This window comes from Lontra canadensis, unplaced genomic scaffold (assembly GCF_010015895.1).
Source record: "Lontra canadensis isolate GAN:19392208 unplaced genomic scaffold, GSC_riverotter_1.0 scaffold154, whole genome shotgun sequence".
Taxonomy (NCBI): Eukaryota; Metazoa; Chordata; class Mammalia; order Carnivora; family Mustelidae; genus Lontra; species Lontra canadensis.
In genome coordinates this window covers 1,573,319-1,589,329 of record NW_022631148.1, presented here as the reverse complement: position 1 = coordinate 1,589,329, position 16,011 = coordinate 1,573,319, and the positions used below count along the sequence as shown (strand labels likewise).

The 16,011-nt window shown below is 46.2% G+C and overlaps 1 protein-coding gene across 1 annotated transcript in view; it reads right to left on the bottom strand.

The window, feature by feature from the left end:
• The window catches only part of LOC116859329 (receptor-type tyrosine-protein phosphatase eta-like), a 48,828-nt gene extending 36,128 nt beyond the window's left edge, over positions 1 to 12,700 (bottom strand). Inside the window, exons 1-6 of the mRNA XM_032844540.1 lie at positions 12,667 to 12,700; positions 9,976 to 10,212; positions 7,459 to 7,707; positions 6,149 to 6,373; positions 3,057 to 3,323; positions 348 to 605 (exon numbers count right to left, since the gene is read on the bottom strand). Of these exons, the coding sequence (XP_032700431.1) occupies positions 348 to 605; positions 3,057 to 3,323; positions 6,149 to 6,373; positions 7,459 to 7,707; positions 9,976 to 10,212; positions 12,667 to 12,685 (1,255 nt within the window). The 5' untranslated portion in view covers positions 12,686 to 12,700. The remainder of the gene's footprint in view (positions 1 to 347; positions 606 to 3,056; positions 3,324 to 6,148; positions 6,374 to 7,458; positions 7,708 to 9,975; positions 10,213 to 12,666) is intronic.
• Positions 12,701 to 16,011: the final 3,311 nt, after the last annotated feature.

Sequence of the window (16,011 nt, the reverse complement as noted above, 5' to 3'; positions counted from 1 at the left end):
TGTTTTTAAAAGAAAAAATACACTATATACACACACACACACACACACACACACCTGTATATATCTTAAAATTGTAAAATCATAAAAGTTATCAGTAATTATTTCATACACCAAAAACACACCAAAAATTATCAGTGATTATTTCTGGTTGATAGTTTACTATGTGATTTTCTTCTTTTTGCTTGTGTGTCTATTTTATATAATGAATATGCATTACTATCATTATACATTTTTTAAAGATTCTTCTTAGATAAAAAGAAAAGCAATATTTGGAAAACTTGATGTTACAAATTACACTGATTTCCTTTAAGGAACTGTTTTACAGAAAACACAGTCCATTTGCTTACCAGTGCTATTGCAGATTCTCTGGGGATCCCCTTTAGTCTCATTTGGTCCTCTTGGAAATATGTCAAAAACATACATAGTTCCAGGGGATAAGCCACCAATGATAATACTTTGGTGAGTGGTTGTGTTCTCCTGAGATTCTCCAGTTCCATTCTTTGTGGTAATTATCTTAAAGAAATCTGAGTCATTGCTGCTCCAAGCTAAGCCAATTGCCCTCGTGCTAACACTCGTCACTCGGAAGTCAGAAACTGGACCAGGGGCTGAGGGAAGAAAGTAAACAACCAGATTAAGAACCTATTTCTCCAGAAGACAAGAGTGACTGAACATCACAAAAATATTTATACTGAGATTAAATGCACACTTGGGACACCTGACCTGTCTTTTTCTCTTCTTTGTATTACCTTCTACAACACAAGCCCCTCAGAAACTGGTATTTCTGGCCACTGAGAAAACACTTGACTACAAGAACACAGAAACTGCTTTTGGGTTGTACAAAGTCATTCACCGGAAATAAATGAACCTCTGTTGAGGGACATGCAGCAGAGGCTGCTAAAACCAATTCCCTACCCTGCTTTTTCCTTAGTCATACAGCCCTAGATTTTTAGCCATCTACATAGCCATCAGAAATAAAGACTAAATTTCCCAGCCTCCCTTGCTGCTAGATGAACCATGCGGCTAAGTTCTAGCCAATGGGATGTGAGCAGAAATACTGTCTGACTTCTAGGACGGTATCATGTAAGCCTGGAGCGGTATCTTCTGCTCCTCCCCCTCCTTATAGCTGTAATGTAGATTCAATGGCTAGAGCTCAGGCTGCTTAGCTCTAGAACCAACACTGTGGCTGCTGATCCCAGACTCCAGCTCAGAACATACATTCCTGGAGCTGCTGTGACAAAGCTGGACCCTTAGGGTGGGAATCATTCCTGGGTCCCAGCCTAAAGCCTGCTCCCCAGCTGTTATGACTTGAATTGTGTATCTCCCTCAAAATTCCTGTGTTGAAGTCCCAACCCTCTGTACCTCAGAATGTGAGGTACATTTGGAGAAAGGGTCTTTAACAAGGTAATTAAAGTAAAATGAGGTCATTAGCTGGAGTCCTTATAAGAAGAGGAGATTAGGACACAGATATGCACAGACCAAAGGACAACCATGTGAAGACACAGGGAGAAGCAGCCATCTACAAGCCAAGGAGAGTGGCCTCAGAGAAAATCCCCCATGCATCACCTTGTTCTCAGTCTTCTTACCTCCAGAAGTGTGAAAAATAAATTTCTCTTGTTGAAGCTCCCCAGTCTTTGGTATTTGGTCATGGCAGCCCTAGAAAAATAATACACCAACCCTCCCAATAATTCTATTAACCCTCATTTCCCAGGATTAAATTCCTTTTGGCTTAAAAAAGGCTCATAGCTTGTGTTTCCTGCAGTGGAGCCCTGGCTAACACTCCACCATCCCCTCCTGCTGGGCACTGGGCTTCTTTTATGATGACAAAGAAATAGACTTCTCTTTTGTTTAAGCCATACAAACTCGGGAAGTTTTTTATTACTCACAGCTAAACATAATCCTAACTAATAAAGGGATTAAACAGTAAAAAATGTAAAAGATGGAGAAGTGAAAGCAAATTCCCATTTACCCCAAAAAGTCAGTCCAGAAGACACTTGTAAAAATATCTAAGGTGTGGGGGTGCCTGGATGGTTCAGCCAATTAAGAGTCGGTAAATCCGACTCTTGATTTTGGCTTGGGTCTTGATCTCAGGGCTGTGGGTTTGAACCCCGCCTTGGACTCCACACTGGGCATAGAGCCTACTTAAGATCCTTTCTCTCCTTCTCCCTCTGCCCCTCCCTTCCGCTCTCCCCTAACCTCACCCCCTCTCTAAAACAAAAACAAAAACAAAAACAAAACCTCCTAAGATATGCTTCCTAGGAAGCAACAGACACCCAAGTGGAGCACTCTGTGAAACGATCCCTGGGTCCAGAGCCAGGCACAGGTCTTTGCTCTGCACTTGCTACCTAACTCTGTGGCCTTGGGCAAATCATTCCACTGTGCTGGGCTGCAGCTTTCTCATCTCTAACACAGGGATCCTAAAACACTGGACATGGTACAATACTGATACTATTGTACTATAAACTGCTGGTACACCATTATTGTTTTCTTTTAAATACTGGACCTCCTTCAGAACAGAAAACTTTTTATTTGCTGTTTATCATCTTATCTTTAAGGTAGAGTTAAGCAAAAAAAGATGAGCTATATCTGTACCCTGCTCCATGATAATGTCAGTCCCCGGAAGACAAAGGGACGTGAGTATGCAGGTTCTTTTTGTCTCCGTGCATCCATGTGCCTCTACCGCTCTAAATGGTCATGACAAGCCCAGCTGGAGTCTAATCCCACCTCTGCCACTTACCAGGTGTGACACCTGCCTACTGCATCTCTCTCAGCCGTGGCTTCCTTATCCATAAAATAAGGCTAATGCCAACCATGTCAAAGATTTGTGAACGTCCCCTGAGAGCTCAAGGAAAGCACGCTGCACAATGCTCAGCACGGGGGGAGGGTCCGTCAACGGTCGCCAGTACTACAGAGCACATCCTGAAGGAGGTAAGAGTCCCCGGGGACTCCCACACTGAGCCCTGCTCTCCTTGAGGGCAGGAAAAGACCTCTGTCTCATACGTGGGCCTGACATATAGCAGGCAGGCAAGAAAGTTTAGCAAAGCAATGAGTTAACTCACAGGTGTACACTTGGAGGAAACCTGACACGCCTTCAGAACCGTTTTGAAGGAAAGGGCACACGGTGATGTTGTACAAGGTACTTGAGTTGAGTGAAGGGATGTTGACCCAAGTCTCACTGGCATTGAGGGTGAAGGAATCCATCGCCCCAGCAACCTGGATCTTGTAGGTATAGACAGAGGATGTCTCATCATCGTTGATTTTCCAGGTCAGGGTCACGTTGGTCGCACTGATGTTCACAACTTCAATGTCAAAAACTTGACTGGCCACTGTGATGACACAGAAGTTAACAGTAACCAGAATGGCCAAGCCAGAGAGAGAAACCCCCATCAGGGCATGCCAGCTAATGTAAGAAGGGCTCTCAGTGACTGTGCCTTCCTCTCCCTCACCAGGTACCCACAGCCACAACATACACAAAACCACAGGGGCCCCAGCAAACGTCAGGCGGCATCATCATCATCATCATCGGTGAAAAACAACCTGGCCAACTGCAATGGCACAGTCTGTCTTCGTTCTTCTTGGGAGTTTACTCTTAGAGCTAAGACGGCCCCTCAAACAAGAACACGGACTCTACTCAGGTCTGCGCAGGTGTCGGGCTGACCCAGAAACCCCCTCAAGCAGCTATCCCTCCAGAATGAACTCTACAGGATCAGTTAAAGATCATAAACTTCAGCAGGAGGCGGGCCCAGGTTCCAAGGTTAGTTCTGCATTAACGGCTGGATAGATCTTAGGAAAATCACTTGAGCTCAGTTTCCTCATCTGTCAAAGTGGGATAACACTCCTAACCTCAAGAAAAGATAACACAGAGCTCACCCCACACTCGCAATCCATCCTCCATCCTTCTATGGCCTGCTTTGTGTCCCAGGAGGCTGACTCCCACACCCTGTATCCCTGGGGTTGGGGGGCGGGGAGGCCCTGCCAGACGGCCTGGGATCGGGTTCCACCTGCCAACCTGGTAAGAGGTGACTTCCTACCATAACTAGTCTCAGGGGTCTTGGCAATGCTCTGATGATTTCCTGAACTCCATCCCACCTAACTAGTCACTTGAAAAATGCCTGGTATGATACATGTAGATGTGTGCGTACTTATACGTACATATGTATGTGTCTACATATATATATACACACACACATGCCACATAGAGAGGGTGAAGGTTACTATAATTCTTATTTATCAAGTGCTAGGACAGTTTGACACAAACCATGTGTGTATTCATATGACCGAGAGCCTAAAGCACAATCGCTATCACTTTAATTCTGCTCAAACCACTTTAAAAGCAGGGAACCCAAGACCCACACAAATCCACAAAACTCCTTTCAGCAAATCAGGCAAAAGGTCATTGGGTGGATCCAGCTCTGGGGTACAAGTGCTTGGCAAGGGGCCCATTCACCCTCTTGCACAGCATCTTGCGTGTCGGACAGCTCCATCGCCATCAAAGGCACCCCCCAGAGAGTCCATTCCTCCCCCTCCTCCAACCTGACCCCTGCCGACCTGCTGGGTCCCTGAGGGTCCCTGGAAGCCAAGCCACCTTTCCTACAGGTATATCCTCCCCTCTCCACCCACACAGTAGCATCACCAGTAGAAGAAAGGAGGGCACGAGTGGACCCTCCTTCAAGGCAGATACCAGGAAAAGCAAGAATTCTTTACAGACACCACCTGTCATAGGCGTCCTGCCAGGAACAAGGCCTGTGCAAGGAACATGGCCAGGCCAGTCACTGCCCCGGAATACTCTGCAGCATGTCTCTGAGAGAGACACCCAACTCTTAAGCACCTGATCACATCTCTCTAGGAAGGAAATCAACCCCTGTGGAATTACCAGGGGCCTCGAGCAGTCACTGACTCCCTGTGCTTCTCTACCTCCATACCTCAACGTCGGCGACCGGCACCTTCACCCACAATGTTGCCTCAACGGACATGTCTTCCTCCCTCTCTCTGTTTATCCAAATCCTATTCTCTCTTCAAAGCAAGTTCAAATCCTGCCTGCTGCAGAGGCCTTCCCTTGGGATTTGATGTGAGAATCGTGCTCCACCTTCCGACGTCCAGAGCCCTCAGTGGGCAGCTGCCGTGGACAGTGGCCATGTGTTGCCTCTGCAGCACCCAGTGCCCTCTTCCCAAGAGCACACCACTCCCCTTGATGGGAGGAAGTGCCTATCAGCCATGTAAAAGCTGGGGGACAGCACTCCCTTCCCCAACACAGCCACCCAGAAAGCAGGAATGGGATACCCTCTGCATCGTGGGACTTTGCTCCTGGTACAGTGTGATCCAGCCTTCCCGAGTTTCCTGGATCCTATTCTTATCTTCTGCCTTGTGTCCCCTAGCCCCCACCCCATCCCTCCATCCTATGGGTCTCTGGCAGCCTTTGAGAACAGCTATATTTTTGGATCAGGTAACCAGAGTTAGTTCACGTCGCCTCGGCCTGGTCCCCAAGGGTGACACTTCTTGCAGCATTTATTCCCGAGCCCACAGGGCCTGACACATGCCTCTCAGTGCACATGCATCTCCCTCAACTCCCCGTCTATACCCAAATGCCGTCAGGGAGGAACCGCACATTTCTTTGTTCCCCCATCAGCACCAAACCAAAACACCCCAAACACTGGTGAGTGTGCAGAGCAGAAGCACCACTGAACTCTAGGTAGGACGTCACGACGTGAATGTCAACGAGCTTCAGCAGGGAGGTCAATATGCATTCCAAGGCTGGGCCAGAAAAATAAAAAACTTGTTTTCTCAGCCGATGGAGAAAATCTTTAGCCAACAATGACAACACGAACACCTGTTAATAAGAGAAAAGCAGGACACGACTTTGTCCCCCAGGTTTGTGTGCAAAGGCACAAAAGAAAGACATGAGGTAGCACCTAGCGTCTGCACGTAGTAGCAGCTCCCGACACGCTTTCCTGAGCTGGAAGAAGGAGGCGTCTTGGCTGCAGAGGGAAGAGGAAACTCACTGCATCTGCTCTGTCCAAAACCTCTTCCTGAAAATGCCCTCTGACAACCAAACTGCTTGTGAGGCAAGAGAGAACTGTGAACCAGAATCACAGAGGACAAAACGTGGGGCCAGAAAACTCTGGCTGAAGACATTCCACAAAATTCAACGTACCCGTCCTGAAAGTTATGTTTTGGGGCTGCCCTTCTCTACCACCGGCTGCTTGAGGATACACGGTGGCCTTGTACTGCGTGTTGGGCTTCAGCCCGAAGAGCCACACTTCCGTGTCTCCGGTCAGAGGATGGTGAGAAGACGGGTCTGTGGAATTGAGGGTGTACCCATACACCAGGGCACTGGGCGTCCTGGGCTGCGGGAGGGCGCCCTCGGTGTTGTTGGCATCTGTTTCAAACACAAAAGTCAAATACACTCACTCAACAGAAGCCCAGCCCTGTCCCCCTGCAGCACCTCCCCTACAAGAGGACACCTCCAACTCTGCCCTTCCTTCCCTTGAGAGAGAGACATCCTCCTACAAAGGCCCCAATCTCAGGCAGGCATTTTATTTTCTACTTTTATCCCAGGTACCACCAGACAACTGTGCTTCTCCTTCCAACATGACTGTTTGCAACTCTTCCCCTTTTCTCAGGAAATCTTCTCCCACCCAGCTCCAAACGTGGTCCTCCAGGGACAGCCACAGGACTCAAACCCGGAGAGTCAGAGCCCACTCTAGAAATATCTCCCCTTCTGATAGGGGGTGACACGGGGTACCTGTGGGGAATCATGTCTCCCAGAGCTGTGTGACGGGAGCCACTCTGAGAATGAGGTTGCTAAAGAAGGAAACAGGAAGAGGAATTGGGAGTCCCCTTGTCTCTTTCTTCAAGGCCTTGCTGCCCACCGTGGGAAAACAGACACAAGCCAGTAAGTTGCTCTTCCAGCCCAAGCTACTTGAAGTCTGGCTCCTGTCACTTGCAGTCAAGAATCCTAACACCCACTGTGTAGTCCTGTTTCCTTAAGTGTAAAACGGGGATTAAGTATGTGTTCTCAATCCACAGGGTCACTTCTGAAAACGCTTAAAATCTGCAAATGGCTACACCATTGGCAATGCAGACGATGTCTGCTAGACTTGCCCGCTAAGCGTCCCTGTCCTCAATGGACATGGCAAGTTCCTCTGATGGCCCTGCTCACATAAAAACATCTGTTATTCGTTCGATGGAAAGCTGAAAGAGCTAATGGAGCCGGCTCCTCTCCGGGATGCCAGACTCAAAAACTTTCAACCCCCATTACCACTCTGAGCCCCAGCGATCTGATCTATAAAATAAGAACATCTCCCTACCTTCTTCATATAAATGTAGGGTCAAACTAAAATGTGGAGGAAAGCTCTCAATAAATTCTAAAACTCTATAGAAATGTAAGAACGACATTTCTTAGCAGTCATGGAAAATCAAATCCAGAAAGGCAGATGAGAAGCACACACTTTGGTAACTCACCTAAGCCACTGCCTGTGACCGAGGGCTTTCTCTGTTCATTTGGTTCTGCAAGTGTCAGGGTGACGTTGTGTGAAGTCCCTGGTTTCAGGCCCGATATATTGGCCACTAAGTCTTGAGTCAACTCTATGGGACTTCCGACACCTTCAAGGAGCAGCCGGTAGGTAGAAGTACCATTGCCAGTCTTCCAGGTAAGAGCAGCCTTTGTCACCCTCACGAAGGAATTTTGAAGACCAGAGACTGGACTGGGCTCTATTTGAAAAACACACAGTGGACATTGATGGAACAATGGGCAGTCACCTTTCATTAGGAATGACTGGGGTCACTGAGGTTCTCACTAACAATACTTTCTTGAGATCAGGGTCTGGGGCAAATCCATCATTTCACAGCAGGAAAAAGTAGATATAGCATGACGGGGAAAGAAGGATACACCCACAGCCCAGGATTTTTAGGATCTGTAGTATTCACTTCCACAGTTCACTTCAACGGCGGTGTGACACTCTGAAATTGTCCTCGAAATTGTCAAACAGCAGCATTTAATCATATTTGTTTAGAGCATGGGGACAAGGCAGGAAACAAAGTGATTGTTTACTACTTCTAAAGGTCTCAATTCAAGATAACAACAAAAATAATGCCATCTCAGAGCACCCAGGCGTTTCGACTAAGGAGCTCATTCCTGCGTTCCAACCCAAAGGGTGCTTTGGAAGACTTCCGATCCATCGCCCCACCATTCTGTCCATCACCTGATTTGGCTTGCTGTGACATAAACCAGCCATTTCTGTCAACGTGACATCCACTCCCTTCATTCTGGAGATGGCAAGGTAGACATACTGAGAGGTGGATTGACTGGCTCAGGGGCACACATCATGGGTAGAATTGGGGAAATCAGAACCCAAGGCTCCAGCACTGAGCCCATGAGGTCCGGGGAGTGCTGCGGATACAGCAAACCCTGCCTGAGGTCTGCAGGGGCGGCATCGGAGGCCACGGTGGGCTCTGAAGTGAGCTAATTGGCTGTGATTCTACCCTTCACGCCAAACATTTTGGGCTCGAAGATTCCTAAATGGGGTCACTCCTGTGTCCTTTTTCTTTTGAAAAGAAATGGAACAGCCATCAAGTAGCCAGAGGAAGAACTCTGGGTAAGGGGTCCCAGCTTCTGAGCACTATTGTGCTCTGGGCCTGGACTCCCTCAGTGCCCACCACTTCCTGCTCAATAACCAAGCCCTCAGACGATACCTCGGTATTACAATGCCTCGGCATTACAGTTTGTCACTGTGGCCCTCAGCGTTACTACGAGGACAGGATAATGTATTAAGAATAAGCACATAGTACATGCTCAGCAAATAGTAGCTGATGAATGAAGCATTGTCCCTGGGACTTTCAGACAGAGTGAGGACACTCAGCTCCTGTTTGGCTGCTTCTTGCCACTTCTCGACCTCCTCTTTCCTATGGCCACCAGTGCTGTGTTCCCTTGTCCCCATCACCATCGCTGAATTCCGTCTTCTTCCTCCTCTTCCATTCTCTTCCTCTTCTGCCTGTCCTCTCCTCCTGCTCTTCTCTCTTTCATAATATAGCAAACCTCTATTATACAGTTTTTTGCCTCTAAAACTCTGCTCTGAGGAGCTCCGAGAGTTTTTCTAAAGGTATCTGTGATACCCCACCCCTGTAGCTCCCCCTCGTTCCAGTTCTTTTTATTTATTGGGCTTCTGGGCAAGATTTCATTATTTAAAGAAATTGTTTCCTGGCCTTTAAAAAAAAAAAAAAAACTTGCTGAAAACCACTGGTTTTGTTCGCCTGTTCCCTTTGAAGGAGACACTGTGCTAGGCAGGTGGTCTCTTCAAGCCGCGGGCTCCACGACGTCAAGCTCCATGGCCCTCACCAGCCAAAGAGATCACATCCCCAGGTCAGAAAACCAACAGAGGATCTCATTTTTAAGTTTCGGTTCTTCTCAGCTTTAAAAGAGCTTCTCATCTCTTTTTTATAGTTTTGGTTCTTTTCAGCTTAAAAAAAGAGAGAGAGCTAAATCTGCAGCTATAACACGTGTCTCAAGATATCGACATCTAAGCTAAATAAAACTCTAAACCTTCCCAAGTGTCACAGGGCCATTATTTCATCTGAAACACACACTCCTCTATAAAGTATACCCAACTTTCAGGCCCAGCAAAAATTCCTGAGAAGCTTTAAGCTGCTTTTAAAGAAGCCTACTAATTACTGGACCCATTATAACACATGGCCAATGAGGTCTCTGCCCTCAAGCCTTAGCAGAAAATATTGCCAATAACAGCAAAGGGTTTTTAAAACTGAACAGCTGGAATTACTTAAAACCTCCCAAAACACCGAAGACCCTAATACCGAATGATCCAGCCACCTGAACTCCTGGGCTTAAAACAATAGAGAATCTTTTCTCTCTTCCACCGTTAGCAAAAACCAATCTCTCTCCCAAAAGGCAAACTGAATGGACAAGGCTCAAGGACACAGGATGAAAAGGAACAGCTCACCATCATTCCTGGAGGCTCATCTTACCTAGTGTGTCATTTATGGCCACGGAATCTCTTGAAGTCCCGGCGACTGTTTCTGAAGTGACAAAGGACGTGTTCGAAGTTGTTGGATTAAAGCCTGTGGTGCCATTCCTTATTGGATCTTCAGCAGGGGTGTTCCGCTCGCTCTCCACCTTGCTCTTTTCTGTATGCGTGTACCCAGAAACAGTGCCATTCGCGTTTCCCCATGTTGTGGTCATACTGGTTGTATTGATGGAAACAGCTTCAATGTCAAACACAAACATGGGTTCTACTTAAATAACATTTCCCAAAGGACAGCAAAAATTATATTTAAAAAAGAAATGTATGCCTGGGTGGCTTAATCTGCCTTTGGCTCAGGTCATGATCTTAGGATCCTGGGATTAAGCCCCAGATCAGGCTCCCCATTCAGTGGGGAGTCTGCTTTTCCCTCTCCCTTTGCTCCTCCCTGCCCCACTCATGCTTGCCCTCTCTCGCTCTCTCTCTCAAATAAATAAAACCTTAAAAAGATAAAAAAGAAACCTAAGAGTCAGGACTGCTCTATATGTCTATTTTTCAGAAGTGAATTGTACAATGACAGAAGTTCATTTCCCTTTCTTTTGCCTCCTGGACTTTTCTCCAGCAAACTAATTTTAGATACATATACATATATGCATGCTTGTGTGTTAGTAAGACAGAAGGCTTTAAAACGGAGACAAAAATGACAGAAATCAGCAATGTTGGCTGTGACTTGAGTATGGATTAAATCTATCTAGAGGCTGATATAAAGAAAGACCGAAGAGGCAAAAGGAGTCTCTCTTGCCATTCTTAGAAAATACTGCCCGTGGAGAGGTCTTACAAGATGCAGAAGCTAACTCTTTGGCCAAATCCTGATATTAGGAGGAAGCTCTGCCATTTTCAGGCACTAAGATGGCATGAGACAGAATGGCATGAAGGGAAAGGAGCTGGTCTTTGAATTCACCCCTGGATGTGAGGACCTCCTCTGCCCCTTAGCCGTGTGACCTGGAATGAGTCCCTAAGAACCTCTCATCCTCAGGTGCCTCTGTTGTCAGCTCTAACACACTATTTTAAACATGAAGGACTATCTTTAAGGCACGTGATATGGTAACCAAGGTCGCTGGATTTGGACATTTATAAAATGGGAGTTCAGAGTTCCATCCTGCTGGTCGTTAGCACGTGATTCTACTCAAAGTCCTGGGAGAACATTCTCATTATTTCATCACTGTGGTTCACAGACTTTTTAGCTTGTGTTTCATTTTTCTTTCCTGTGTCCAAGGCTTCAGCTGTGATCTGGTAACAGTCACATCTATAGCCACCGAAATGCATGTTACTTAATAAGGCACCAGGAAACTTTTCAGTGATAAATGTGACTGATTTGAGTAGCCAGAAACAGTGGTCATGCAAGCTAACAAAACATTATCTCCCACTGTATACTAGTGATAGAACAGGATTTTGTTATGATTTTTTAAAAGGAATCATAGGTCCCTCATCTCCCCTTCTCCTGCTTTAAAATGCTACCTCTATGCACAGAAGTTCTCTTCTTTGGCACCAAAGATTCAAGCCTCTACAAGGTACCTACCAGCCTATTTACCAAACTGATTAACAAGCAAGAAAAAGCAACTGCAGAGCTCTTCCCATTATTTGTACAGACTTTGCATAATCACTATTATTAACTCAGATTGGCTTTATTAAAAGGTTTCAGCAAGATCTACCCCCTTTGTGTGGCACTGGAAGAACATTCTAATTATTTTATCTCCATGGTTCACAGACTTTGGGATTTTACCAATGGGGGGGTGGAGGGGAAGTTCCCAAATTTTGAGGACAGATAAAAGCTACCAATTTTTATTTATTCTAAAAGGTACATTTAAAAAAACTACCAAATACTATTATTTTTATAGAAACAAATTATGACCTAAAAAATTAGTAAGGACATAATCCCAGAATAAATGTTGTTATCAATTAAATATACTTAGCTTCACTTAAAACTTACTATCATAGCCTTATTTTACTCATTTTACTCTAGACCAGGGAGCATTTCAATGGACCAGCACTGTTAGCAGCTGGGACTCAGTCCTCTACATAGAAGCAAAATATACAGGAGTCTACGTCTGATTTTCCAAAGCTTACACAAACTCTATATATCAGTTTAAAAATAATGGAGCAGGGGCACCTGGGTGGCTCAGTGGGTTAAAGCCTCTGCCTTCGGTTCAGGTCATGATCCCAGGGTCTTGGGATCGAGCCCCGCATTGGGCTCTCTGCTCAGCGGGGCGCCTGCTTCCCCCCCTCTCTCTCTCTGCCTATTTGTGATCTCTGTCTGTCAAATAAATAAATAAAATATTTATAAAAGAATAATGGAGCAGTGTAGCGAAAAAAAAATACTTATGGGATAGCAGCATACAAAGTAAATATAAATCATACTGCATTATGAAAAGTGTTTTTAAAAATCACCCACGCATGTAGGCTTGCAGAAAAGAAAAATCACAGAAAATATAAAATTTTTTGTCAAAGTTGCTCAATTGATTGAATTCTTTCTTTCACTTGCTGTTGCCACACTCACCCCAATTCTAAAGAAAAACTGGAAACTAAGACTTTGAACAAATAAGCATTTTCTGTGATTTTCGCATTGCTGTAAATGCTGCTGTGTCCATCAGGGGGCGGTAGCGAACAATACAAAAGAAGAGAGGGAAGTGGTACTTACAGTCACCTGCGCACACCATCTGTAACAAAAAGAAAACGGAAGTCAGTGCATTCATTCAGCCACGGAAAATGCAAATCAGGAATAAAGCAGTTGAGAATTTAATAATGGAGATGGGGTGTTAACAAGTACATTAAAAAAAAAGGCCCGATGGCAGCGATTAGGGTGCCAGGACACTGAATAAGGGAACTCGGTGAAACCAGAGGTCGCTTACAAACAATGGATTAGCTCAGCTGTATGGAGGCTGAGCCATCCAGTGTTCTTCCCCACAGATACATCCAACACTGGAGCAGCTCCCCTCCTGCCACCGCATCATAAATTGAGGCAGAAGGACACAGAAGCAAGGTCATGATTCTCTAGGACGGGAAAAAAAAAAAAGCAGGACCATGGCACCCCTTCCCCCAGCCATGTTCAGGTTGCAAGTACAGAATGTAAAGCCAGGTGCACACGAGAAGGTAATCAACTTGAGTTCGGGATTTTTGTTGTGCAACAATCCAGCTTCTTCCTTCTACCAGTAGGTGTCAATAATCTTTTTTTTTTTTTTTCAATTATATGGCATGCAACTTTGGGAAGCATGAATGTCCAAAACATAGCAACCTTAAAGATTATTTATTTAGTTAAGTGTCTCAATCTGCCATCTTTGGATCCCTGAAGGTCCTCAAAGATATTCATTGTGAGCCATAAATTATTCCCCCATACTTTAAAAACCTAAAATAATTTGAGGTTGTACATTCTACTACCTAGAAAACACATCTCTGGGTAACGGGATTTTTCAAAGTATGGCCCTCATGAAGAGGAAAATAATCAAAAGGGATTCTAGTGGGGAAAAAATGTCCTCCAGCTTCCCATCACCCTTAGAATAAAATCATGATCTCATCATGCCCTTTGAAATGTTCCTGAAGCTGGTTCTCTCTTACAGCCTTTACATATTGATTCCTTTCTCCAAAAACACTCTGCCCCAGACCTTCCAGGGTCATGGCCTAAAAGGCCACCTATTCGGGGAATCCTTCTCCAATCAACCAGTGAAACCTAGCGCCCCTGGATCTTTTCTCCTCTGCATTCACCTCAATTGTCATCAGCCTCCTTCAACTACAACATATGCTCCATGAGAACAGAAACCTCACCTGCACCCATCCCTAGAATGGTGCATACAGTAGGCACTCTAAAAATGACACTGAAGAAAGGAATGACCCTCTTGTTTTATAAAGGAAGTAATTCCTAAGGCCCAGAGGAGGAAGAAGATTTGCCCAAGGTCCTATACAGCAAGGCCAAGGCCAAGGCTGGTCAGGTCCAGAAGCCTGAATACCCCACTCAATCCAAAGGAAACATCCTCTGCACTTACCAAATGGAGACGCTGAAGACAACATTCATTCTCATCTGGGGGTTATGCCAACAGACAGAAAGGTCTACTCACCAGCCTGTCTCCCAAGGGCCCAGGCACCAGTTCCCAAAGGAATCTGAGGGTTCCTCCTAATTCTTCCCTCCCCACAAGTCTCATGGCCCACATCCTATTGATTCCTCCTTTCCTACACACACACACACACACTTTCCATTCCCACCCCCCAACTCTACCCTCAAGCCTGCACTCCTTCAGCCCGTCTTCCTGCTTCCAGCCCCTGCCGCCCACCTATGCCCAGCTTCTCTCCTGTGTCTGATAGACCACAGGAGAGAGAAAGATGAAGACCAGGTTGCCAAGCAAGTTAGCATGTGGCAGCAAACCCTCCCCCTTTTTCCCCCAGCAGTAGGAAAACATAAACTACCCAAGCTCATTACTCTATACTGGCCCGTCCTAGCCCCTTGTGATGTTATCGTCTCTTCATACACAGCTCTGCGTTGCATCCTATGCTGGAATCCATTCGGTCAACGATGCACCCAAATAATGCCCACAAACATGGATGAGCTGGACCTGCCCTCAGACTGTTTTTCGGAAAGTAAGGGCAATAAGGCGTGTGTATAAATAAGTAACTGAAGGCAGAGTAGAAAGCACCGCCAACTCAGTGAACCAGCAAATCTTGAGCGCCTGCCTGTGCCCAGCCGCACAACCCAGAGCTGAGGCAGGCAGCCTCTGTGCCGTGCGGGGCTCTCAGTTGCGGTGAGGAGGCAGGCGAACCGAACCGCAGGACAGACGGAAGGTACCCCTGGGGTAGGCACCAGTCGCTGAGGGACGTCAGAGGAGGGCGTCCACGAAGACAGAGTGCCTGTGCATTTTGAGCTGGGTCCTGTACAGCCCTAGGCCCAGTAAACATGGGCTGATGATCATTACATGGGACAACGTGCCAAACAGCTCTGAGTTCTAGAGGGGAAAGGGCAAGGGTCACCCTCACTGTGCACAGAGTCTGAATCTGCCAGGCTTTGTTCCAAGTGCTTTAAGATATTAACTCACTTAATGCTCCACACAGCCCTGAGTGTAGGAACAAGTCCCTTGAGCGCTGTTGAGCTGCAGCGTCTAGACTTGAACCCAGGCAGTCTGACTCCAGGGTCCACACCCTTAATCAACAGCTACCCTTCCTCCCCATGTAAAGCAACGGGTGAGAAATATACTGGAACCAACAGAAGGTTTAAAAGTCAATTTCAAAAGCTATCCATGTCACCTTTCTTCCCTCTGCCTTCCAAAAACTCCAGCAAGCAAAGGAAGAGTGTTCTTGACAAAACAGTGTTATGGTTTCTCCTGGCAGCCCTCCCACTGGTGCCACACAAACACAGGAGCCATGTCTGTCTATGGCTCAGTCTGAAAATGACAGCCAGAGAGAGCAAGTGCACTCGCCATCACACGGCTTCAGGCTCTCCTGGCCTCCCTTCCCCTTCTTTTCCTTCACCTTGACCTCACTGGGCCTGACTTCCCAAATAAAGCCTCAACACTATAATCCCTTCCTCAGGACCATAGAAAGCCCAGACTAAGACACAGGACAAGGGGACCAAACAGAAGTCCACAAGGGGCTCCGGGAGGGAAAGCTTCCTCATTAATAAAAAAGGAATTACATGGAAGAAAATACCGTCCTGGTTTGGTGGACTTCACTAGATCTGCCCATGATGCCTGGGCTGCTGCAGCCTCTGTGTGACAAGGAGGTAAGAAATCACCGACTTGCTGAGAATGGCTGATGAGGAGAAAAGGGGGAAACATCTTGTGCTACTAAATCAACCCATTCTTGCATGTGTCCTACCCCCAGACTTCCTGCCTAGAGACAGGCAATACCCCTCATTATTTAACTACTTTTATTTGGGCTGTCCAATATTTAAAACCAAAAGGACACTAGTTGACACAACAACTACAAAGCAAGGTAGCTAATTTTCACATTAACCCTCATTTTTACAGATGAAGAACGTGAAAGGCCATTGATCTGCAATTCA